This window comes from Venturia canescens, chromosome 7 (genome assembly GCF_019457755.1).
Source record: "Venturia canescens isolate UGA chromosome 7, ASM1945775v1, whole genome shotgun sequence".
Taxonomy (NCBI): domain Eukaryota; kingdom Metazoa; phylum Arthropoda; class Insecta; order Hymenoptera; family Ichneumonidae; genus Venturia; species Venturia canescens.
The window spans coordinates 8,632,854-8,660,536 of NC_057427.1; the positions used below are offsets into that span (position 1 = coordinate 8,632,854).

The following is a 27,683-nucleotide window of genomic DNA, read 5'->3' on the forward strand; positions in this document are numbered from 1 at the left end:
GGGGGGAATGGAAATCGGCGTCAAGGGGGGGCGAGACTGGCGCGTTCTCGCTCGCTCTTTTGAGCAGTCGAGAGACGATCGGAGCCCGAACGATACAATATGATACGGACATTTGTGTTGACTAGGTGGAGCACCGCGAAGAACCGAGAAAAAGAAGGAAAGCGAGGGCGGCGCGGCGGGGCGGGGGGAGGGGGGGGGGGGGGGAGGGGAGCGAGAACGACGATGAAGCGAAGGACTCTCGTGCGTCTTGCCCTGCGCGAAGGGGGCGAAGAAAGGATGCGCGAAACTGGCGCGAGAAAGATCGAACCTCCGAATAAAAGTGGTGGGGATAATTCTACCCCGCGGAGCCGCCGCCGTGTCCCGCCCTCTGGAGACTCCGACTCGGATCTGCCGTTTTCTCCCTCGTTTCAATCTCCTCGCTCACTCTTTCTCTCTTCCGCTGGGGCGTCCCGCTCTCGGGCTTTCGGGGCACGGTGTGTGACGTGCCGGGGAACACACTGACGCGAGAGTCAGTGCCTCTCAGGGCCCCGCGCCGTCAACATCGTCGGGGTTTATCTTTTTATCCAAGTAAATAACAACTTAAATTAAAACGACTGACGATACAATAAATAAAGGATAGCGCGACCACGTTTTTGTTTCTCTTTACCGGGGGGGGGGCTTTCTTCAATCTTGTGCAAACGTACGGCAACTCACCATTTCATCTGTATAAATACATTTATATTTATATATATATATATATATATGCATAGTCACGAATAAAATATTGCTGAAGCGGAAAAACGGTCTCGATATCGCCGGCTCGTCGCGATACACACAAAATTCTTCTCGCTGGTGGTGCGTGGCTGTTAAAAAGTGTCGGGGGTAAAGCTCGTGGTAAAAGAGCCACAAAGTGTTTAATCGAAGTGGAGTACACGCGCGCAGCGAGGAGACAATGTTTCCATCAAGATTTTTACGAGCCTCGGTTGGAAAAAATATTTAAAAATATCCCAGCGAAGGACTGAAGCATCGCGGCTGTAAAATTGTCTCACTCGTCTCGACGCATTCACATATATGTCCACGGTATTTGGAATAGGCTAAAGTTCCGAGATAATCGAGTGCTGAAAAAGTGGCTAAACTCCCCGTGACACCTGCGACGAGAAAAATTCTTCGTCGATCGTGCGTCAAAGGATATTCGCCGGGCGGGGAATCGAGCACAGGAAAATACAGTGTCGGGTAGCAGCAGGGCGGGGGGATCAGAATAAATGAATAAAAGAAGCTGCAGAACGGAAGTGTGCCCAACGGGGCGTAAAAAGTGACGAAAAACAAGCCCACCGAAAATTCGCGACGTACCACCGAGTGTCATACCGTGGCTTTTCCTACTACTTTTTACACATCGAAATATAACGAAGGGTCGAAAGAGAAGGAGGAGAAAAAAAAGGGAGATCACCGATGCCGATGCTGGGAGGAGGCGCGCTACTGTTTTCACGTACTCTTTATTAGTACGCGCACCTTTCTCGCTGTCTATATACATACATATATTATATATATACATATATCCCATATGTATATATATATATATGTATGTATGCATGCATTTGAGAGGCTGCATCGCTCGCCCGAGTGAGATATTAAAATTGAAAAAAGTCCAAGTGTCGGTATCCGGCGGCAGATGCCGGACATTCGTGAGCCGAGTATAGCGGAGGCTGACTCTCGAGTGGCCGCGACATCGGACGAGCGCACGCCAAGGAGAAACGAAAACGTGGAGAATATTCCAAGAAACGATACGACGTATACCGAGTGCCTCAAGCAAAAAACCGAATTTAGATAAGCGAAAGGATAGAAAGAAGGAGTTGAAAAGTACGGGGATGAAAGAGGGGGGATAGAAGCGCCGGCGACAACTGTCATTTCCGAGTGCCACGTGGTCCGGCCGGGGGCGAAAGAGGCGCCGGGAAGGAAGGAGAGAAAATAAAGGGGAATGAATGCTCGATTCGTGAAAAAGGGAGTTTGTAAAAAGTGGGGAGTAAAGGAAACGAGGATTGTGCGAAAAGAGGGTTGGATGATGGTTTTGGAATAAATTGGGAAGAAAATAAGAGTCGATTCGGATTAATGTGGAAGAGACGAGCGTTAACGAAGATTTTTTTTGATCGCGGTCGTCTTGCCTTGTGAAAAGTAAGATTGTACTTGGGCCCGAGGGGAAATAAGACCGGGCCCATAAATCTCGTTGTGCGCTGGACCAAGTACGAAAATATTTCGTGACTCGCGTCCTCGTTTGAGATAATTATCCATTATTTTGGAGGCTGTCCCCCGCGACAGCCAAACGAGCCCGAAAGGTTGCTTATTTGTGAACATAAGAATAGAGAAAAAACGGCAAGATTGCACGAAAGGGGGTAGCGAGCGGGTTGCGGAGGGCCGGCGGCGGCGGGAGAATCGTTGCCGAGATTGGGGGTGCGAGCGTGATGCAGCGGACGGGCACGGTCGGAGGGCACGTCGGCCATGGACACGGCCATCTAGGTCTTCAAGGACCACCGAGAAGTCTCAAGATTTCTGCGTCGGTTAAAATAAGGGACGAATCCGGTGATCCAATCTCCCAAAGTACGTACTCAAATTATTTTTTCTTTTTTCCTATTATCTCAGCATGACACAATCGGTTTTCCCCTCATCGCCATTCCTCTCTCGATGCGAACTAGCCACAACTGATTTTTGGCCTCCACACGCGGAATCTCTCATCCCCGCAGAAGCCTGCGACTCCGATCGGCTCGCGAGACCCGCGACGAGCCGACGGAGGTGTGCACAAATCTGTTTATTCCTCATCCGATAACCTGCGCAACGGAGAATCCACTTTTCTGCATTTTCAACAAAATCCCCACACCCGCCGAGTCCTCCTGCTCCTCCGATCTTTTCTAATCGACGAATCGCCCCCCCCCCCCGTTATGGATGACTTAGTTTAAGGTCCTGCGGATAAAAAGAGGGTTCGAAAAGACTCGCCCCTCTCGCGAGACACGATGCCGACGAATTTAGCGATCTTCCATTCGCAGTCTGTCTCACTCTCTCTCTCTCTCTCAATCGGTTAGAAATCATCAGCCGATTAGAAGTGCGGGGTGCAGATGTTCTCATTGAAAGATTAGGTGGAACCGTTCCGGAGCTCCCCCTCGGTACTTTACGGCTCGTCCGTGTACTCATTCCCAAGGACTTTGCGCAATGAAACAGTGGCACATGCACGGTTGGCTTCAACGCATGAGTCGGGATGCTGTGACGTGTGCGGTCGGTGTGCTCCCTTAAGTATCTGATGTTATCGCGCTCGACGTGGCGATACATTAAAGTGGGAAGATGCTGCACGAAGACGCGTAACCAGTCCACTTTGTAAATACTAAATTCCGCATGGAGTGTTATGCAACGACCATATTTTTTTCAGTGGAGAATAGACAAAAAAATATTCACCCTCGCGCACTGTGGGCCGATCGATTGAACAAAACGTGCCATTTAACCGTGTTACTCGTCATTCCTGAGTAAACTTTTCTCGCGCGGTTTCAACGCTTTAAACTCTGCAATTACGTTTCACAAGCGTCGAGAGAAAATTCCATTCGATCAATCGAACGGACGCTAATTTTGGGCAAAAAGTTACAGAGAATAATTGATCCTCATCGCGTGTATCGATTATCGTGTGTCAAAAGGCCAACGAACAATGAGAAATTATCGATAAACTATCGAGGGCACTGAGGTCGTTAATTAAAAGTTCATTACTCAATTGAATCGATGAAATACTTTGAGATTCGAACAATCCCCGACGAGTATAAGAGCACAAGGCTCGGTACAGCGCGATTAATTAGCGGTTTATCGTCTAACCAATAATAAATAACCGCTATTTCATTCCGTGATTAATAAATTTATAATTATTATGGGATTTTAATATCGTTATCGTTTCATCAACTTTTCCCTTTATCTCGCCACTCAATATTTATTTTAACTTCAATTATTATTATTGGTATAATACACGTTGAGCGCGCGGGCGCGCGATCGCTCGTATATACGTGAAAAGAACCGCACGCGTAGGAGGGTTCGCCATAGAGCATTAGGGTGGGTTCTCGATTGAATTATCATGAGTGTTTGCGGAGAGTCAGCGAACGACTCGTCCTGGTGCAATTGAATTAGGCCTATTCCCCGCTCTTCCCAAACTCTGCTCGTCGATTGTCGTATAGCAATAGATGTAGGGGAGAAAATAGGGGAAAATGGGACGCTGGGGAAAATGGGAGTTTGAAAAAATAGGAGGCTCAGAGCGGCAGCAGGAGCGAGAAAAAGTCGTCCAATTTTTCGCGACAGTGCAATGGTGAGGGTGCTGTGGAAATTCCACTTAAGAGATTTCCCAAGTTGATCTCCGCTTCGCCGGCACTCGAATCGCTGCCTGCCGCGGGCCGTTCGCGACTCCGGGCATCGACCGGCCAGCGGAAGCCCGTTTTCTGAATTTCTCATTGAATTTTCAAAGGGAAAATTCGAGGAAAATGCAGTCGCTCTTGTCGCTCGAGATTTTCAGTTTTTCTGGGCCCTCGCGGAAATGCAAGTGCTCAGTAAAGCGTGGCCGCGAGCGACGATCTTCGGGGGTCTGACAAAAACATGCGAAGGTTGGCCACGCAGCGAGAAAAAATCCAGCACCGGGAGTATACGCGAAAACATGAAAATTTATTATTCTTCAGAGTCCCAGGATACTCGAGTTGACGATACTTGGTTCAAGCTCGAAAACACTCGGTCGCTCATTTGCTCAAAAAGCCTGCTTAATGTGAACAACGAGAGATCAGAATTGAGGGGTCTTCAACACCTCCAACTGAGATCGTTGATTTCGGAATGTTTTTAGACAAGAAAATCTAAGTGGCAGCATAACTTTCGTCACGTTCCAACAATTTATAGAACGACAAACTAGCGAATGAATAATTCGTTAAATTTTGTGTTTTCTTATTTATTATTTCGCGGTCGCGATTTCCCGTAAGTATAATGAATTCTAAATAGCACGAGACAAAATAAATCATTTCTATCGAACGGCAGTGCCTGAAATAATGCGAAAATCCTGTTTAATTGTAGTTCTGCACAAAGACTGATTAGTCATTGAAATTGAAATCGTAATCTATTCTCGTATTTGTGAGTTTATGGAATATACGAATGATGAAAAATGTCGACGGGCAGCGAGCAAATCGCGATTATGTCAACGTCGGGGCGAGCTTGTAAATGAGCAAATTGCGCATGATTAAAATAATAAGCGAACGGCTGAAACGATTTTGAAAATTTTCCACTCCGTCGAGTGGCCGTCGAGTACGATTGAAACTGAATTGGGAAAAGCACGAAGAAAATGGCAAAATTTCGATGGGTTAGTGACGCGTGTACTCAAGAATTTAGGCTTCGCAACGACGCAACGAGATTTATAACGGAGATAAGAATAATAAACGATGCGAAAGATTTATTGAGGTACAGAGAGCGCGTCCTTAAGGTCGTTACCTTTTTTGTCTCGAGGCCCGAAAGTGAAGTTTTTTCTACATCGCTCTCTCTCCCTTTTTTTCTCCTCTTTCTAGCTCCTTTCCGCTTGATTTTTTATTTCACTTCTCTATTCATCAAGGCTCACTAATGATACGAGATTACCACCGAGGCCTATCGATTCCTCTGGGTAAATAACTCTGGCGCCAGCGCTCGATCTCGGGAGCTCTGTATGGAGAGAGAGAGAGAGAGACACACACACACAGAGAGACAGGAAGAAGGTGAAAAACGAGAAGTAACGGAAGAAAGAGGAGGGAGAAAGGAGGGATGAAAGGGAGCACCAACAGAAAGAGAGAAGAACCGAGAAAAGTATGGAAAAAAAAGTCGAACATGCATGAACAAAGCTAGTGACAAGATGATAAAGAAAATCGGAGAAAATTAAAAAAAAAAAGAAAAGAAGAAGAATCAAAGACAGAAATAAGGAAGGCGAAAGAACGAAACGTAAAATGAAGAGAACACGAATCGAGAGAAAGCCGGAACAAGAGAAAATACAAGAAGCATGAAAAGTGAATGACGAGAAAGAAACGAGTGAAGAAACACATGGAAAAAAAAGGACCGAAGAAAGAAAATAAGACGAAGAGAGGGAAAGAGGACGGAGAAAGAGAAAGAGCCAAGCCCTGACCGCCCTCTTCGTTACTCCCCAGCACTTTTTCTCCCTCCCTTTGAAACCTCACTGGTCAGTTTGGTAGGACGTTGCGGCGCTGCATGCACAATTGTTGTACTACGGTGTTGCTGACCATCCCCATATACAGGCGCCACTCATTCTTTTCCTCTCTCTGCGCTTCTCCTTTTTTTCTTTCACCCCGTAACTTTTTATATTCCCTTAAACCGAGGCGCTCAAAAGAGATGTCGTCGGTCAACGAGCCTCCGTGGAGAGATCGTAAAAGTGTAAGTTTCAATTGCCATATACAACGATTTATATCATCCACCGCAGCGCATATACAATTACCATCGTCAAGAGGCAACGAAAACGTTTAATTGTTTTCGGAAAGCTAAGTCCCGGATAATCCGTACATTTTTACCCTCTTCGTTGCCTCCGAGTACTCGCACTTAATACGTCTCTCTACGCTCAGCTACTTCGAGGACGATGGAACCAAGACCTATTACCAATGACGTCACGAAAAAATATCACAGACTCCAAAATATTGGAACGAATTCAAAATTTCAAATTCCACTGTCGATGTTCTCGATTGAATGAATATTTCGATCGACGTACAGAAACGTTTGTGGAAAACAGTAAATTTTGATAACGCCAGAATATCAATTTCATGCTGCATTTATCAACCACAAAAAATTAAGCATCAACCAATCCATGCCATCGATCATCGTGCAAAAGCAATTAACGATTGAAATAGCACGGTTTCGAGTCGTAATTTGAGAGCTTCAATTCGAGTTGGTCGTCAAGTGCGATTTTTCCTTTTCGAGAACGCAATTTCTCGGATGAATTATCTCGAACGAGCCCTTAAAAACGTTATTTTTTTTCATTTGCGAACACGCAAGATCCTCGGATCGTCATTTCTCAAAATCCTCTGAGCAATCCCGCGAATATTTCTTTCTCTACCGTCAACGTTGATTTTTCATATTCGTCCGGAGAATCCGGTGGGCAAATTCTCATGGTTGGGAGCTTGTAGTCGAGTTGAGGGTAGATCGTGGGCGGGCATTACGAGAATAAGCCCAACCGTGTGCACATATGAACGCTCTTGGGAGGAAGATCGACGAAGGTGTACGGAACTCGAGTATATGCGAGAATGTGTACCCAAGAAAACACACACATTCGTGTACGATTACGAACGTAACAAGGAACGGGGACAATTCGTTGTTTTCCACTGATAGGGAATCGCAACTAATTGGCTCCGTAGCCTCACGGGAACTGCCTTCTCAGTTTTTTAAGCGCGAAAGATAGAGTGAGAGTTGGTTGTTCGACGCTGTCGAGAATATTCCTTTTTTCATAATTGTACATTTGCATGCGGAAATATGTGTAATGCGTATATCGTGCGCGATTGGAATCGCTGCTGATATTCCTTCGTTTCAATAATTTCTTATCAGGATCCTCGCGGAGGAGCGAATGTTGCGAAGCCCCATTAGTTGGGGCATCGTCGCATTTCCACGAGTTTCATATTATATGAAAAACCGTTGAATTCAGTGAAGCTTTTGACCTCAATCAGAAATTCTCGTCTGGCGAATGCATTCCTTCGATCGACGTCGTAACAGTCGCTTGTGGGTAGTCGTAGCATCGTTGCGGGCATACGAGCGCATCAGGAAGTGAGATATATAAAAAAAGAGTCCCTTAAATTCGCGACAAATGTCGGCCAACATTCCGGTTTTTTTTCGCTCAATGCTTATTGCGATACTTTGGGATTTGAACAGAAACAGTGTTGATTTCTGAGAAGCGACCCCGAGCCACGTGGACGGGAGAGTGCGATAGGAAAACGTACGCAAATAATGCGCGCGGGGCGCGATGATTTTTCGGCTCTTTCACGGAATACCCTCAAGTATAGAATCCCGAAACAAAAGCAATTGAAGAGAAGAGAAAAACGATAGCGAGGGGGGTCAACGGCGGAGCGGCGAGCAAAATAGGAGGGTGAAGGGAGGAGCGAGATAAGGAACGAGTTTAGGGGATGCGGAGAGGGAGAGAGAAGAAAAAGGAGCGAGGAGGTTTGCGGTAACGAAACACACGCTGAGAAGGAGGTGAAAAAAGTGCGAAAGAAGGAGAATAATATAGATATAGATATGGATAGAGTGAAGAAGTGTCAGAAGAAGAAGAAGAAGAAGAAGAAGAAGCAGTGAGCGAGCGAGCTGTAAAAGCGAGAAGGAACTGACTGAGTCAGAAGAGAAGAGTCGCACGAATTAGAACCTGCTCTTGGGGGAGCGACGCCAGGGCGCCGGCTCTCTGGACGCACAGGAATGCCGGCTGCTGATAAAAGCCACGGCCAACACCTACATAAATTTCGTCCGGTGGATATCGAACGCTATGGTACAACATGCGAACGAGAAAGAAAGATGCCGAATCGAGCTACGGAAATAAAACGAGCAAACACACATATTCGAATTAAAATAAAATAAAATAACAAGAAATATACGAACGTTACATTAAAGAACGATCGCTCTGCGTTGCGGTCGAGTCTTCCAGGAGGAGAGACTGACATCTTTCCTCTCGTTTTCCTCCTCCTCTGGGCTCCTATCTTTGTTGCTCTCGCTCCTTCCCTCTCGCATCCTCGATCGTTCTGTCGGTCATTTAGGCATGTACATATCCTAAATTTAGTGCGTCCCGTTGATCTCTCTCTCTCTCTCTCAATCTCTCGCTCTCTGCCTATAATCGAAACGAGCTGCTGCTGCTTTAAGCGCGCGCGAAAAAAACTCGATCGCGCGCGGACATTCGTGCTTCTCTTTTGAAGCCACAAAAAACGACGCGATCGAATATAGTTATTCCACGGGATTCTCTTTTTTGTTTGTTTTTTTTTTGTTTTTTTTTTTCATGAAAAGTGAGGAAAAAGCGACGCTTTTTTATGCGAATTAACGTTGTTCGACCTTGTAGAAAATTATTTGGAATCTCACGCGAAAGCGTATCGTTTTGTTTTCACGATTAGCCAGCACCAAACATTGTGCGGGGCTGATTTTCATTCGTGTTACGATTAAATATCTGTAGATTAATATCAATTTAATAAAAAACGTGTCTGATAAATGTTTTTCTCCAAAGTCTTACTTTTCTTTCCTTTCTAAGGAAAATACGAAATTCACACGTATATATGCGCGTATAAATAGATATATTTCATTCGGAGTCGCGTGTCTCTGGCGCAACGCGCAACTCTAACCGCCATAACTTTCGTTTGTCTCGGTTCCCTGCTCCCCGCTTCCCCTGTCGCGACAACAAGGCGTCAGAGAAAGAGAAAGAGAGAGAGAGAGAAGCCAAATGTCCGCGACACACGAGAAGACGCGCCCGGTCCTGCATCTCTCGACGATGACTCGTTTTTCGTTATCGCAACCCGAAAGAAGAAGACGAAAAAAAAGAAAAAAAAAACGAAAACGAAAAACGGGGGGAAAGAGTCGTGAAAAAAAGGTACAAAAGGACAATAAAACGACAAAAAAACATCGGAGAATGTCCGATGCTCACCGCTAATGATCTCATATGCATCATCAGTGGCTTTACGCACTTTTATAAGTTTCTTTCAGTCGCCATACGCGTGACTGAATCATTTTATGGTTCAAAAGACTTGGAGGCTTCGCCAAGAAATCTTGTTCGATGACGTTGAACGAAAATCAAACGTTTCTCTTGATTACGGATCGATCTCGTTTGTCCTGCACAAGGAAGGAGGGAAAGAAAAATTGGCTTTTTCCAACGTCTTCAAATTTGTTGAAATAACTTTTGTCCAGTCGACTCAAACGTTTGACCACTTTTCAGCGACTCTTTGCTCCCTAGTGTGGGTAAAAACGGCAATAGATCAGCAGGCGAGGCTCAACACGGTCGATAGTAATTGCGATAATGGGAAAAAAATGGCACGTGCAAAAATAACTATTATCAAGAATTGGAGGCGCGCGGTCTGGTCACGCAACCGTTGGAAAACTCCGATTGTGTCCCGAACAACGATAACTGCCAAAGGTCTGGTGATAAATCAACAATTGCATGTTCGATCGTGGAAAGACACACCGTGTGCGCGCGCGCGCGCGCGCACGAAAAGCGACAAATTTTTAATAGCTGCTCAAAAGGCGATGAGAGGCCGAGCAGGCAACGAGAGAGAAATAGAGAAGAATGAAAAGATCGTGCAAATCTATGAGTCAATTTGAGAAGCTGTTCGCGTCGGGCAATAAACGTCATCTGACAAAATCTTGATTCCCGGATATTAGTACATCGTATACGAAAGAAGCTCGAGATGAAATCTCTCCATCGCGGGGGGAAGCGAGCGTCGAATGAATTGGAGGAGATGCGGATGGGCTGGAGGTATGGAAGCGGGAGCAAAGGAATAAGAGAGAAGAGTCAGAGAAAAAGGAGGAAAATAATTAGCAAAGGTGTTAATGAAATACCGAAGGAACGCGCGGGAGACACCCGGTCGGCTTCTCTCTGAGCTGCCAAGCAGACATCGACGACACGCGGCTCGGCGTCGTTCTCGCCACCATTCGTTTCTTCTCTTCTCGTTTGTCTTCCTTCTTACGCACGAGCTATCCTTTTCGTAAAAAAATTTTCCCACTAGTATTTCCTCTCTTTGTAATGTAATTCCGTTGTAAATAATAGGAACCTCGAAAATTCGATTAAATTTAGCTCGTTCAGAGCAGCCCACGATGGCATTAATCGTGGATTTATTTCTCATTCGAATTGATGTCTCGCGGTGAAACTTCCATTAGGAACAATCACACTTGTCAGTAAACTTTTTGACATTGACCATTTTCCCAACGCAAATATCCGCGTATCGGAGTAATAAAAGTGTTGAAAATTCCGATAAATCGATTAGGTTATTTTCATTGATAAAAAACAATCCATCAACCCTTTTCACAGGCGTTTTCATCCTCCGCATGGCTTTATATAAATGTGGATCTAAGCACGTGCTAATAGCTGAATCATTACGGTTGCGATAAGGGTTAGGTAATGCCCTTAATTATATAATACTATCGTGGCGTGATCCCCTCGTTATAAAGTACGAGCGAACGGTGCCTGTGTTCGGTCTACATGAGCAGTAACCACAAAGGCAAATATTCTGCAAACGACAGGTTCAACCCTTTCGCCTTATCCTCGATGTACGTGCTCTCTCAAAGCGGCGCGTATCGAAAGGCTGCGCAAAAACTTTATCCGTTTGGAATTAAAGCGGCGGTTTGTTGGGGGGGAAAAAAAAAAAAAAAAAAAAAACGAAGAAAAATAAAAAAAATAGTAGGAAAGACGAAATGATAAAAAACTTGAGGAATTTAAAGGAACGAGGCAATGCTAGATTTTGCTCGTTTTTGTAGCACGCACCTATACAAATATATAGTATTATTATTATAAAAAGGGAAATTTGTTTGCACAGCGAGTCTACATATTCTTGCTCCTCAGGAGCAACTCGTGTCCTCCTGCCTCGTCGTTGTACTTTGTTTCCTCTCTCGCTTTTTTATCTCACTTTTGATTTTTGTTTCTCCTCCTCCTCCTCCTCCTCCTCCTTCTCGTACTCACTTTCTCTTTCGCTCATTTAGCCTCTCGGCGTTGCTCGTTCTCTCCCGCGTACAAACTTGCCTCGAATCGCTTGTTCCTTCCTTCTCGCTCGGTTTATGTCGCGTACGACATACACACACACACCTATCCGGGGCTCTTCGGAAGACACGGAGCGAGGTGGTCGTCTCGTCGTTGGAAGCTAATGGGACGCCGCCAACACTCTCGTTCGATCTCCTTTGATCCTGACCGAACTTGCCCTCACCGCCACCGACTCCTGTCCTTCTTTCCCTCTCCGCCTCCCCAAGCCTCCTTCCTCTCTCTCTCTCTCGCTCTCCCGGTCCCTCTCGTTCTCTCCCTCTTTATCCCTTTTTCATCTCATTTCCTTGTACAAGCGGAAAGAAATTTCACGGTGGTCAGCCCAATCATATACATATACAAATCCACAAATGCGTGCACGATTCCCTCTGTATATATACGAACGTATGGGACATTCCGTGTCCCATGAGCCCGCCTCCGCGACCCTCGACCTCAGCGACCGATGGGCTTAGTTTTCTTTGACTTCGCCACAAATTCAATTCTGACAGATATGGCACACTGTCGAGAAATCGTTTCGGGCTCCGCTGCCATTGGAGGATCGAAAAAACGTTGAAAATTTCGTCCGTCTCCGCGAGAGTGGAGAAAAAAAAAGAGGGATATTTTGGACAAACGATTCGTCATATTTGCACCAAAGTTTCGAGGAGCCGAAAAAAATGTCAACGCTCCGCGCCATCTCCCGTCGAAAGAGTACCGGCCGCGCTGGCAAGCGATTAAAATGCTGATGAATTTTAATCGACATTATTCAGCGCGGTGGGACAGTCCGGTGAGTTTATAAATTCGATAAAAATTGAAAGTATTGAGAATTAAGGGGATACACCGCCGGGATAAATAGTCCAATAATGAGGACCGTTGACACGCTGTATATTTTTCACCGCGCGGCGTATAATTTATCGGGAAAGAAAAACATGCCAGTGACTGTGCTCGGCTCGTGTTTTGTCGATAACAATATAGTAGGATACGGAGACCGGGAGATCGTGTACAAGGAAAAAGGGAGAAGCCGATCGGCCAAATCTGCGGCAGCCGCGAGAGCATCTACCACGTTACCAGTACGTATAGGTACTTCGTACACACGGATATATATTCCGAGGGAGAAAGCACTAAAAGCAGCATTTCGCGTTAGCCTTTCGAGTTAAATCAGCTGACTTACGCCTTTTTATTTGAAAGCTACACACGACACACATACGAAAATGGGTTTGTATGTATACGGATGCGATATCGTGGAACTCCAACGACCACCGTGCTAGCCGAACGTTTCCAAATCCTCGAACAAGTTTCACGTCTTGTAAAAAAAACGCTTGCCCGTGTTATTTCTCGCGATTATTTTACGCTCGTCTCTTTTTTTCTTCCCCCGTTCCCCGTACTTTTAGCTCTTTTATTCTCTTCCTTTTTTCATTCTTCTCTCCTTCTTTTCCTTTAATCTTACAGTCTACGTACGTGTGTTTCGTTTTTCGCTCCGATTTCTCCGATATACTCCAGCGCAACTGTTTTGGGATCAACGTTTCCTAAAGTTTGGCATCCCCGATTCCAGCTCCGCGCGGAGGAAGCGAGAGCCAATCGTGAGAAAAGTATTGCTGGTGAGCGAGTGATCGCGAAAGTCCGTGCGCGCGCGAGAGGAGAAATGCTCGATCGTAAGTGCCAATTTATCGGGGACTCGGGAGCAAACTCATCGGGAATCGGGTTCCGGGATTCTGAGCACCATTTTCGAGGCACGCTCCGCGGAATGTCCTCGGAAGATCTTTGCTCGAGATTTGTCTCGTGCGCGTTTGACTCGATCGAAAAGTCTCGTATATGAAAAATGGCTCTGTAACGATGCAAAAGCGCGATAAGAATAACGAGCCTGAGCCAAAGTATGGTCGAAACGATATTATTTGACGAATAAGGAATCGCAGTCGCGGCGACGATGTCATTCGGGACTGAAGGGTCGAGGGTGAGACGCGTGCGCCCCGTGAGCTCCGACGCACAACGCAGACGCCGCGACAGTGCGTTCATCCTCGTGCGCACTCTCTCTCAACGCTCTCAGGGATTTCTCCTCTCCTCGTCGAGTCCCCGTCTCTCCCACCGAGGATTCTCGTCGCCGGAATCCCCGTGCCCACCACCTTTTCAGAGAAAATGCGCGCGCCGCGAGCGATTCCCTCTGGGTGGAGTCTCCTCGGAATCCCTGTGAGCTTTGCGAAATCATCATCTCCGAACGCGCCGCCTACGTGTCTCGCGCTTGTACGCCTCCTCTCGGACTCGAGGGAGAGAAACACGAGGAGAGAGGGAGACTTGGGAAACGGGGATTTTCCTTCAGATCTTTGGGAATCTCTGTCGCGAGGCACAAGATTATTCAAATGCAAACGCGCGCCTCTAGAATGTAGAGAAATATGCTGAATCTTCGTTTCCTTAATATTTACTCAATCTTCGTACTTTAATGATCGATCGATTTTTCATTCATCTTTTCATATTTCGTTTGACTTCGTTGTTTGCATAGAGTACTCTTGTGCACCTGTGTCTGTTGATCGATTTTCACTGGGTTGGTGAAATGAAATTCCATGACGCTGAAGCTCGCAAAGTTGGAGTCCAACGAAATGATTTCAAAAAACTCTCGAAAAATGCTCTAATTGATGAATTGAAAATCTCTCTCTAGCCAGATTCCGTTGAATCTTCCGTCATATATTCTTGAATACCGAGTATGTCGAACTGTGGCAAGGTCTCGTGTAAAAATGATAAATTATTATCCAAAATAATAGTCCAATTGCGATAAGATCGACTGAAGTAATTAAGAAAAACGGTCGGGTAATTACGTCCCAGTAAATACACCGCGTTGCGGCTAACTGGTTTTCTCGATTGGTTTTTCTTCGCCTTACGGCTCGTGACACAGTTCGTATTTGTTTGAAAATATAATTACAACTTGCAGGAATTAAGGAAGTTGAGGCATTAGAAAGAAAATTATGTCGTCGCTTTTAAACCGATCCATCTTATAAAGTAAAGTGTAAAAAAAATCAGCTAAATTTTCAAACAGTTTAGGAGCGTCGTTGCTGAGAAAAATCAATAACAATTCGGGCCAAATAACATGTAACTTTGTGGGAGTTAAGACACATTCAATGATATCTCTGTTAAAGGTGATGCTAAAAATATGAAATTTTTTGGGCAACATGAGCAAGGCTTGCCGAATAATGTCAATTTTTTCAGATTTGTTAAGAGATTTGCTGAGATTATATTAATAATAATCTGTTTCTCGTGCAGTTTTTTGAGACTAGGATCGTCACCGTCCGTGTTTTCGACTGAGCTTTCACCAGTTTTTCGTCTTTTTTTTCCCGACTCTTCTTTAAAGTGTATGCAACATTGCCAAACTTTTGAAAGGTACAGGTCATAACTTTTGGGTTAAAAAATGACTGTACGGCCTCAACTTCCTTAAGGAGCAAAACTAACATGACGACGTTATTATCCAAAGCAAGGACCAATTATGATAGAGCTCTATGATTACGTGCTAAAATTCCGCCTTCTTTTGGCGAATAACGTGTCCCTGGTATTTTCATTGCGATAACAAGCCCCTACGATTGAACCGTGCAGAATTTTTACCGATCGTACGACTGGTAGACCGCCTTAAGGCAAATATGAAAAAACGAGGATGCGGGAATTTTTGAGAATGCTTTATTCCATAACTGAGTCATGAATAGCAGCGTCGTTGCCTCGCTACCTCCCTGTCAAAATGGGCCAAAATCTTCATCCGAATAGTCCCTTCGCATGATGCCTGAAAAACTTGGATATAACTTGCGAAATATTTGAATAAAGTTTTTGTATTTCAAGGAAATTTCGAGGTTTGTAAAAGAGTAAGAAAAAAAGCTCCGACAATTGAGCTTTGTTAACGTACGTGGTCAAAACTGTGCAATTTCTAGAATAAAGAATTCGAAATCTGGAGCAGTGAATTTTGAATATTCAGCACATTGTTCGTCGGTACAAAACCACCGTCGGAGTTAACTTCATTCAGAGTTAATGTACGCGAGTGAGTCTCTGGTAAGCGGGCGAGAGACACGGCTGTCAGTGTTCTCGTCTCGAGACTCTACCGAATCTTTAGTTATAGCGAAGAAGACTTTTTTAAGGGCTACGAATTGTGGAGAATCCCGAGTCCTTCGATTCCAAGCTCCGAATCCTTCAACGAAAAACTCCCCATAAATGTGCGTGTGTTTTTCCCTAAATCCAGTGAAAAGAGGGAACTAAATAAATGATTTGTATCTGCAGGAAAGAGTTCGCTGTGCGTCGGGTGCGGTGGAGAAATTCACGATCAGTGGATTCTGAGGGTAGCGCCCGATCTCGAATGGCACGCGGCCTGCCTAAAGTGCGCCGAATGCAAGCAATTTCTCGACGAAAGCTGCACGTGTTTCGTACGCGACGGCAAGACGTACTGCAAGCGTGATTACGTTAGGTGCGTATTTATCGATTTTACAAATTTCATTAAATCCCTTATAGCAGTTTCACTCGAGTTGTCAGAATAAATATCTCGAAAGAAATTTTATGAATGAAAGGAAAAAGGGAAGAATCCATTTGCGATGTAATATCCGCGAATTTTCATTGTTTCGTCACAAATTCATTCCGCCTCCGAGTACGAGTTTTTTTCGAAATCGAGTAAGACGAGCAAGAAAAAGTATAAAATTTCATGTGTGCGTGTGTGTCCCGAGAGAGAGAGAGAGAGAGAGAGAGAGGGAGGCTCGTCTCTGTTTATTTAAATCGATCATTCGCCGGTAGGTCGAAGCGACAAGAAGTCGACGCGCGTATCCGGTTAAAGGGTTGCATCGTTGCCCGATAGACAGGCGGATAAATCTACTGTCAGAGGGGAATGAAAGAAAGAATTGTGAAAATAAAAAGATGGAACGTAAAGCGAGCGGAAAAAGCAGCGTAGTACACTCCGCGTGCGCGAGAAAAAGGAGTGAAAAAATGCGAGAGAGTTAAAAAGAGTGACGAGTAAAAAGCGCGAGAGAGAAAAAGTGAGAAAGAAATAAAGAAAGAAAGAAAGAAAGAAGAAAAAAAAAAGTAAACGAATGAAAATAAAAACGAGACGGAAGAGTGACGGGCGCGCGGACGTGCAGTTTGTTAGTTTCTGTCTTGTACAGTTTGAATGAAACGCGCCAGGGGAAAACGAGGACACGTTTTATAGTTACGAGACGACACACACACACACACAGATATACAGATATGTACGGTCAAATATGCGCCGATATTCGCTCACCATTAAAACCCATTAAATTTATACTCGATTTGTGCCACGTTTATGTCTCTAATAATTTCACATTATTTCCTTACGTCATTTCAATCATTTACTCGTTAAAACGTCATTCGCGGTGGCTTCTGTTTTGGTGCACGCGTTAAGTGACGGGGGCCATTTAATATTCATGATTCCTCAAAGATGAATGTTTATCGCTCGTATAAAACAGAATAACTTAACGCGAATCGGGTATTTCGTTCTACTGCGGCGTATCAATATTCGATCAATCATTTTTTCAATTATCAATTTATATACGTATCCTCGAATGAAATAGCTTAGCGTAAAAGTCTTTCAAAAAGTTGAAAAATAAATTGAAATAGAACAAAATATCACTGCAAAGCTATGAGGAATAATGATTTTTTAATCTCTTGCACGGATATTCACAAATGTGTGCGCAGTTTGTTCGGTGCAAAGTGCGACAAGTGCAGTCAGTCGTTCAGCAAAACGGACTACGTTATGAGAGCCAAGAGCAAGATTTATCACATCGAGTGTTTTCGTTGCTCGGCCTGCATGAGACGGCTGACGACCGGTGATGAGTTTGCATTACGACACGACGGTTTATTCTGTCGACACGACCACGACGTACTCGAGGGTGGTAAATTGTGTACCGTAACCGCACCCAGCAACGAGAACAACAATAACGCTTCTCTCACCAACAACAATCATCATCTCCATCCCAACGACGGATCTCTCTCGGGTGAGTTTTTATTTTACAACTTGATTATTCCTGTCTCTGTGAATTTAAAATTTTCGCCTGTTTTTATCAAGAGTACACACGTGACAAGTGATTTATGTCTGAATCGTCAAAGTTCTATTTTCGGGCAGCGTTTGACCGGCTGCGAGAATAAGCTCGGTCAGTCGAAGCTGGCAGGAACGAGTTGATGGGGCTTTTTTTATTATCGATCAAACTGGATCAAAAAGCTTTGCTTTCGAAATTCCCAATATTCTTTCGCACTCGATCAGATCGCTCGCAACATACCAATTTGTACTTTCCATGTCAATATTTATCGATTTTTTAAAAAAGATATTCACATTATTTCGCGCTGATTAAGGACGATCGATCATTACTTCGGGGTCGAAAAAAGAGCCCAAAATTATTTTACTCCTTGCTGTTCTGATTTATTACGTTTACCGGCGTTGAATATTCGTGTTATCGATTTAAAGAAGCGTAATTACCGGTACACACAATAAGTATCTCACAGCACAGTAATTCGGGAAAAGTGAAAAAATTATATCGTCGAACGACTCTGGAGTATTCTCCATAGATTATATATTTTTTTAATACTACTTCGTCGTTCTCACAATTTTCAACCGGAAATGAAAACTTTTTTGTAACATTGTTTTCTTAAAAATCTCGTGTGTTTACGATTTTTTAATTTTTTACCAAATTCTTAATGGCCCACTTATCTTAAAGTAGATTTTTTAATGAATAATCTCGGATTTTGGGCTAGAAAAGCCGTGTTGATGGCACTTCCGGTCCATCTTTTTCCAATAAACGATTTATATTCGGTGCCACAAAACGCTCGGCTTTGCAATTTAATGAAAAAATAACTGGACGGTTAATCTAGCCCAAACTTTGCTAATCGTCACGTCAAATATTCATCTACATCGTATAAAAATTTCAGGCCAGAATGTTGGATTCGACCTGGTGATCTCGATCGCGTCCTTAACCGGTTCAAACTCGATTATTTCAACCGTGGAAACGTATTTTTGCATAAAAATGGGGATCAACTTACGATTTTTAACGTGAAAACAACGAATAATGTGTAGTATAAAAAACTGTGTAATGCTGGTTTCTCGTGCGATTATGAGGCTGCATTGCGTCGGAGGATTAAAATGTCTGGAGAGTAAAGGATTGGAGGGAGGTAACGAAGGCGGTTCGTTGGTATATTTGGAGTCTGGGAAATGTTGAGTTAGGATCACCGGGGTCCGTGTAATTGGGTGTTGATAATTGAAGCTCCCGAAATCCCTTGCTCTCGTTCCTCAGCTGACTATATATAAATAGGTAGCTTGACCGAGCCGATGAGTCAAAATCCCTACGAAAATAACTACAAAGCGAATCATAACTGCTCCGCGTGGAACATACTGACCGGGATTATTCGGTATTACGAAGCTATAGCATCCCTTTTGTTTGTTGTGCGACGAGCTTTGCTCGTTCCCAAAGGGTACAACAACGTTTTACAAGATCAATCAGAATGAAAGCCCTTCGAATGTTCGCATTTGGACCTCAAAATGTTTTTTCCCCTGCGAGCCAACATCTGTGGCAACGTTCTTCGAAATACGCCTGCGCAAATCGTATTAATATTTGAAAAAAAAAAAACGAGGACGAATTTTCTAATCAATTCTTTTGAAAAGATCGACTTTTTGCCCTCGGCTCGATCCTCATTCTCGATCGTCCGCGATCCGATGTCGAACAAGAGTCGTAGCCTGAAGCAGGATTTTCTCGATCACTCGAAGGGGGTTACCGCTGGCGCGAGACCAATGCTAGAATATGCGCTTGGCTCGTTGGGACCCGAGTGAAGCCGTGACGAATTCTGAGGCTCGGAGTGATCTCGAGCGCCAAGCGCGCGCGCGCGCGCGCGAGTCACTAATTTCCGAAACCTTTCAATCGATAACATACACAAAGTGAGATTATTGCCGGGGGAGAGAGAAAATGATAAATAAATAAAAAAAGTCGCGCGTGATTTCAGAAGCAGTAATGAAAAAAAAAAAAAAAAACAAATGAAAAAAAAATGACCGACGAGGCGTTAATTCTTGTATAAACGTTTGACACACGCTCGGTTTTTTGCTCGAACGATAAGGAGGGAACGAGAAAAAAAAATTGAAAAAAAAAAAAAAACGAATAACTGGTCACTTCTCAATATTTCTCCATTTTATCACGATCGTTTGCTATTGTTGTTTGTCTTGGCAAGTGTAGAACGTCGAGCAAAAGGTAACCGGGGAAGCGATACCCGCGCGCGCGCGCACACACACGCGCACGTACAATTATGTTCACATTTTTATGGCATATATACGTTGAACGAACACGTATTTAGAGAAGAACTCGTGGAATTTTCTCGAGACACGATAATAAAAATAAAGAAAGGCCAGAATGCCTTATTCATCATCGCTAAGTAATAAACTATCCACACATTTCTGTATGTATAGGAGCATATATTATGTACATACCAATATACTGATATTTGCATTATATTTACGTAAACAACATATACAGACCGCTTTCGTATGGGGTGCTTCACTCAAAACGTCGAGGCTTGATGGAAAACTTGTCCAAATATCAATATCGTGAGAAAAAAAAAAATCAGCATTTTTTCAATGAAATCAATCGTTCCGAGGATAAATTCATCGAGTTTGTCCGAGGTCCATTTTCATCGGGGGAGCGAGGGAGAGTTTCTTCGTCTTTAGCGACCGGAAGCGTCGATGCGGTCAAGCGGATCGTCCGCGGGCGGCGCGTAAACTTTTTGAAGAATCTGCAAATCTGTTTCCTCAGTGCGTATGAAGATAAGTTGCAAGGAATTTAATTGTTTTTGGATGCCGGGACGGTCAGAAGTTTCGAACGAACCGCGAATAGCGAAGCCTCAAACGCCTAATTTCGTCGCACGAATTCCCGGATTCGAGGACGCGCTGGTATCGAAAAAATGTGCGTTCGCGATGAGCGAAATTCGAATGAAAAGGGATTCCCAATCCTGGATATAAACGAGAACGAAACTCCGCCGGAAATGATTCGCAGGCGTGTTAAAAACGTGACGATTCCACATGAAATGTCCCATACGCGAATATAAATATATGTATGCACGGATATTATACATTATAAAGAGAAGAGAGAAAAAAGGGTTAAGCCGATGCGTAAAGACGCTGCCGTGACTGAATATACGAGGATACGTGTCGAAGGTGGCTGGGTCGTTCGGACCAGTCTTTTACGACGAGGATATTAGGTGTCAAATGTGACACCAACCTGCCAACTACTGTTGCACCGCTGCTACTTCTGCTTCTGAACTCCGGCGTATCTGTTTTTTTCTCTCTCTCTCTCTCTCTCTCTCTTATTTATTCTTTTTTATTTATTTCTCTATAGAGAACGTCAATTTTTAAGTCGCTCCCCCCGATTTCTATTTATTTCTCTTTTCGATCCTCACGAATTACACGTTTTTTTTTTTTTTTTTTTTTTTAATTTCATTTATTTTCACCATTCGAGAATATATCGATATTATGTTTGTGCGAGGATTGTATCGATATACGTGGGTATGGGGATAATGCAGCGGCCAGGAAGAATCGAGCTCCAAGTCGCGAGAGATCAAGGATAATCCGTTTTATCCTCCTCGTTTATGCGACACTCGGCATACGCGTTTATATAAATTATGCAAGGGAACAGGCGGTCGCGTTGAATGGCGGCACGGAGCCGCGAAATCAGAAGCGGCTCGTCGATCCACCGCTTATTCTAAACAAATTTCGTTTTTTCAACGCCGACGACAAATTTTTATAACGATAACTTTCCGAGGTTTTCGTATCTAATTTCCAAGGGGGCCAATGCTGCCCCGGTTTTTTTATCGCCATCACTTTCACTCGATCGGGACAAAACAATGTTCTCACAAAACCAAATGAAAAAAATGAAACAAAGGGAGCGCCGCTGATTACGAATCTACAAGCAAGTTTCGAGCACTCGTTCTTGATAGTCGAAAAAAATGAGCAAACATCGTTTATCGCAATATCGATCTGGATTGTGAACGTGAGAAAGTAATCGCTCGAGCGAGGCTTCGTTACCGCATTACTTTCAATGGCAGCGTCGAAATTTTCTTCCCCATCGAAAAGCGGGCAATCAATTTTTTTGTCTCACTAAAAAAACTGCTTTTGGCGAATGCCAATCGCGCGGTTTCATTGCTTCGAGTATTGCAATTTATTTGAAAGTGGGAGCGTTTAGTCACTCGATATCGTGAGACTCGGCAAGGTGCGCTCATACTTCTCCCAGATTAATAAAATCTCAAAAAAATATCGAAATTTTTGGTAAATTTTTACTTTTCGTTGTGCGACAGAGTGTGCAAATGTATTCGATCAATTTTTCCCGAACATTTTCATCAGGGCGCGTCGCAAAAGCTTCAAAAGTTTCAAGCGCTCGAACCTTTGGACAAGCTTTTGCCCTGCTCCGCGATGCGTCGCAGCGACAATATTTCTTTAAATTAACAATTTATATTGGTCGTTGGTACGAAGTTAAATGCGAAGTGTTTCGCATCGATTGCGTACTTGGTCGCGGGATCAGGCGACGAGAGCGTACTTTGAACGAAAAGGGGGAAAGAAGAGAGGGAGAGAGAGCGAGAGAGAAACTTGTGTCCATTGCGTGGAAAGGCGGCATTTCTCCTTTGATGGTGAGCCGCGAGAGCACCGCACACCGCGCGTGTCCTCATAGAGGCTTTCGGTCAAACAGAGAAAGATATCGGGAACGAAGAGGACCGAGCGTACAACGCGCATACCGCGCAAACTATGTGCTCCAAGTCCAAAAGATATCGCGTTTGCGTTACGAGCCTCTTGCAGTCCGGATCGACACAAATTTCTGCGCACGTATATCTATACGCGCCTTATTATCGTGAGAAACTCGTGCGATCGGTATCCGCATTTCGTATAATCTTATCCGCAGAATCGTGTAACGATTTCGTTGCATATAGAGCATTCCAAGTTAAAATTAATACGAAATTAAAATAGATGATCCTCTTCCAAGGAGATTATAACGAGAGTTCGCGACGTTGATTAGAAAATCTCATTAAAGCTTGAGCACGAGAGTAGAGAGCGAGGCATGAAAAAATCGACGATTCGACAGGCCCATTTTTCACCGATCCGATCATATTATTCCAATGGCAGAATCGCAATAGTGTTAAATTACTATCGAAATAATGTTCTGCGAGCTTCAGCTCCGTTGATCCGAGACTGAATCGGAGAGCGGGTCTAAGTAAGATCGAGGATGCAGCGCACTGAGGGGGCACGATCGGGAAAATCTGATAATAAAATTGCACGAGTGCACCGATCAGATGTGAGCCTATGATAAGACGATGATTCCGTTTTCAGCGATAGAGGAGAAAATAATCTATGGGTGGAAAAATTTCAATACGTTCGCGAGGAGATTCTGAAAATCGTTAACGCAGCTGACGACAAAAATTCATCCGCCATTTCTCGTTTACGGTCTCCTCTCGACTTTATCGTTTTTTCCTCGAAACCGCGTCCATGCAGCTTCAAATCCGTTCGATATTATGTACGTATATATATATATATTCACAGACTCGTATGTATCTACGTCCACCTACTTGTATTTCTCTTTGGGTGTTTAAATCTGCTCCCCCCCCCCCCCCCAACCCCGCCACGCCGCTCCCTCCCCGCGGCCCATTCTCCTGCCGCGCGTATTCTCAACAGAGTTGAAAAAAGTGGTGCTTTTCGTCGTCTCTCTTTTTCGATCAGCGGCTTGTTTTCTTTTCTCTTTTATTTTTTTCACCTCGAGGTCAACTTTCCGAGGTCGCTATTTGGTTAGGACTCGCGGGACGCGATAAGCTCCGGATTTCGTTTTTCTTCTTCTTCTTCTTCTTCTTCGTCTTCTTCTGCTTCATCTTCTCCGTTTGGTCTCTTTGGCCTTTTTATCCTGGGCGCGCGAGCCGCCTCTTTCGCGGCCTTCTGTTTTTACCCAAAGGTAAATAGTCGTGAACACGACGTCACGACGTGACCGGACCTTCCGTCGCGCGCGGCAAGGCGAAAAAAAATCATCTTCCATCCTTCGGAGCCACAAATCGCTTCTTCGCGTGCACATACATACGAATACGTGCATAAAGACATATGCGCGTCCCCGCACATGTGTCTTTTGCCTTATGCCCGCACTGGACCGTCCCTCTTTCCTGCACTCCGCCCCGCGACCCCTTCGCTCGTGTCTGCCAGGATTACCCTTTTTTCGTCTCGCTGCCCTCTTTTGCTCCGCGCGCTTTTCCTCCGTCCGATAACGAATCTTGTCAAGAATAGCGAGTACACGAGAGAAAGCATGCGAAAATTCGGCATCCCCGGCCCTCGAATTATAATTCTCGTTGTCATCGATTCGAAGCCCGGGCTCGGGGGAGCAACGAATTTCGAAAAGCAAAGTTTCATTCGTCGCAACGAGTCCGAACGACCCTGACTCCGAAAAATCGTTCCCGAATAATCCAGCGGGTTGTTGTTTTCCATTTCATTTTCGTCGTCAGTAATTCACAGCCGTTTATCCTAGCTCAATATTTCGCGTTGCCGACGTCGAGGCCTCCAACCAGTTGAGCGATTTTACTCACGTGCCGGACATTGCGAAAGTTGAGTTTCCATATATATACGAACGCTTTTATTTTGCCTCATTCCCACCAATGAAATATCCATTGATATACACATTTATTTGTTACCTCGTCGAGCTTTAATGCCGTCTCTTATCAGAACGGATATAAGTTACAAGATAAAGTCTATACGATTGATCAAATATCGGCGATGATAGCGGCTCGTTAGACACAGTGCGTTTTCAACGGGCTGCGCGCACCGCTGCGGTTCATGTAAAAGGATTAAAAGTAGTGCTCGAACGATCGCGATCATTTCTGAGATTGCAGATTAGTCAATAGGCGCATTGACGATCGTTATAATTAATCATCGACGACGTTTGACGAAACAATTTATTTTTTATGGCGCGTTCACCTCGAACGGAGCTCATTCGATTAGCATTAATGGATGTTTTTATAGTTATTGTTATTGCTAAAATTTTTATTGAATAATCGTACTCATCGGTCGATGAAATTTCATATTTTTTTTTTTAAATTATTACGTCTCGAAAGATTAATCGAGCGCTAATTTATCGTTCGCATCTCAATTGACAGACTCGGGATCGGAAAGCGGTTCCCACAAAGCTTTGAGCGGGCCTCGCGGCTCCGGTGGGCACAAGACCGGCGGCGGTTCCGACGGCAAACCTACGAGGGTGCGAACAGTTTTAAACGAAAAACAATTGCACACACTGAGAACGTGTTACGCCGCGAATCCTCGGCCCGACGCTCTCATGAAGGAACAACTCGTCGAAATGACCGGCCTCAGTCCCCGGGTCATCAGGGTGTGGTTCCAGAACAAGAGATGCAAGGACAAGAAAAAAACAATCGCGATGAAGCAACAAATGCAACAGGAAAAGGTAAGCTGGCCTTCGAACACTGCAGCATTGCGTTATATCCTTTTCGATTTTCAATTGTGAAAAATCCTACCAAGTAACGACGCACTTTGGAAAAGGGCGAACCAACAGTTTATTTACCGGAATTTGCTAAAATGTTTCGAGAAACTCGAGAAAATTGTTTCAATCGAAAATGAACGAGGAAATTGAGTATTTATTGTCCTTTTTTCAGCATTCACGAAATCGTTCGACAGAAAAATTTGTTCAATTCCAAAAGGACTTTGAAAATGTTCAACTTCCTCTCAGATATATGAAGCTTTACTCCGATCGTAATATTTTTTTTTCGAAATATCCGTGACAAAATAATGAAAGAATGAAAACAAATGGTAATTTTTCAAATTCACGAATGTGCGCGTTTAACGCTACGAAGTATTTCCCGTTACAGGACGGGCGAAAGCTGAGTTTTGGTGGTATGCACGGGATCCCGATGGTCGCCAGCAGTCCTGTCAGACACGAGAGCCCAATAAGCATGACGCCCCTCGAGGTTCAGGCTTATCAACCGCCCTGGAAGGCACTTTCGGACTTTGTGTCGCACCCGGACCTCGACAGGCTCGATCCGAACGCCCCGCCTTTTTACCATTTAGTATCCCAGGTAAGAAAGCAACATATTCTCAAAATGATGAAGATCGTTTAAAAAGTCATTGAGAAAGGAGCGACTTTCGTCGACTTTTGACCGAGCATATTCGTGGACCAAAATATATCCGAGTTTCAACGGAAAAAACGTGTAAAGTTAGTCAATCTTTTGGAGCCGTCGCAAGTGACGATCGATTTTCATGTGATTTTTGGCAGATGCACGGTTACGATTTGCACGGAAGTCCGCCCCAGCATCCACCGCCTGCATTGTTAGGCGGTCCGATGAACGATGGGAGCGGAGGTGGTTCGCTGCAGCCGTTAGAGCCGCTGCACCAGGGCGGTGGTCCAAACGACATGGGACAACACGGGTTGGACAGTAACGATCACTACGTAACTTACCTCGAGAGTGACAGCGACTCGCTGCACCACGAGACGCGGAGTCCATAGTGTTACCCTTTGAATTTAAGATGTAGATAAAAGGAAAAGAAAAAGGTCGATAATATATGAGAAAATAATGTGCAAGAATTAAGGAGAATTAAAGAAACAGAACTTGACGAAGAAAGAAAGTGTGAAAAGAAAAAATCACAACTTCTGGAAGGTTTTCAGAAGAAAGGATAACTCAAAGGTTGACACGAGTTGACACACTGACAATTGAAGAAAGTAGTCCATTTCCGTCAATCGAAAAGTTTTTTCGCAAAACCGAAAATGTGCCCTTCCCTCAAAACATTTTTCACGAACGAAACAAGGACAAAGCAAACAAAGCACAAAAATAATAAAGAACGGAGAATAAAAAACCGTTTCGTTTTTCAATAATTATCGAATCTCTAATGTAAATAGCGCAGAGAAAACAAACGAAATTTCTGTGGTTCGAAAAAGAATGGAAATCAAGCCTCAAGTTCCACGCAGTTCCTTATTTTTGAGCGTCTCGAAAGCACATCCAAAATTGTCCGAGCATCAAAGCTCTTGTGCGCATAGAGAAAGGTCTCGAAATTTCATCGCCATGTACAGTTTAATAATGTTACGAGAAGAACGATAATAACGAGACAGAAAATAAATATAATTGCGACGAAACTTGCTAACTGACGTTTAAAGTTCAAGCGATTCTCTATCATTGGCTATGCCAAACCAGAAGTTCGAAATCAAAAAGAATAAATAAATGAATTCCTATTTATATTGAGTTTACATACGAATATTTGTCGAATAAAGATTCCTGTAAATTACGTGACAGTGAGAAAAACCCTCGAATTTCTGTATTCCATAAAAACCCTAGGAAACGCCCTAGAAAAAAACGTTGTTTTCGCCTCCTTTTATTTTCCCTCTGTTCCCAAGAATCTTCTATACAACTCAGTATAAAAAGCGATTTCGAACATTTGATTATTTAAAATACCAAAGTACGGCCAAGTCGCAGTATAAAAGCCCTGATATGTAAATATGAGAATGGCAAAGAAAATAATCGAAAGAAATAAAATCACTGATACGAGAACGTAATGGGAGAAAAACACACATTAATCTATGAAGAAAGTAGAATAAATGATTATTACGTGTATAGTTGTAATTCTAAGTGCGCTCATTTCGCGTGCGCCTACTCCAACATTTTTCGTTTTGGGTGCTGCTTGTATAAAAACCATTTTTCGAAACAAACAAAAAGAAAAACAAACAAACGTTGTTACGCTAATTATTTAAATATTTATGTGTATGTATGTATTTTCATATATATACATCATGCAAATATCGTACCAGTAAATACATATAAAAATAAATTTATATGTAAATACAGATAAATATATATATATACATAAATTGCGTAATATGCTCCCCTGGTAAATGTACATGTTGAAAATTGCTTACGTTTGATGAAAAAGCAGATTTACGTTTGGACGATTCTCGAATTTGTATAATATTTCTATACCGGCACAAGTGTATGGGTTTAATAAAGTGGCGAAACAAATTGATAAAGTTGTAGAAAAAAACAA

General features: G+C 43.8%; 1 protein-coding gene across 2 annotated transcripts; it reads left to right on the forward strand.

Annotated features, from left to right (window-relative positions):
• Positions 1-526: 526 nt before the first annotated feature.
• tup (LIM1_Isl and LIM2_Isl domain-containing protein tup) lies at positions 527-27,683 on the forward strand. Of its 2 annotated transcripts, none has more exons than XM_043423922.1 (6): positions 527-2,571; positions 15,929-16,112; positions 17,348-17,646; positions 24,800-25,101; positions 25,508-25,729; positions 25,927-27,683. In XM_043423922.1, the coding sequence occupies exons 1-6, from the start codon at positions 2,436-2,438 to the stop codon at positions 26,155-26,157; spliced, it is 1,374 nt and encodes a 457-aa protein (XP_043279857.1). In that variant the 5' UTR covers positions 527-2,435; the 3' UTR covers positions 26,158-27,683. The 2 variants fall into 2 exon arrangements, with proteins under 2 accessions (XP_043279857.1, XP_043279858.1); XM_043423923.1 differs by having other exon boundaries at positions 25,523-25,729.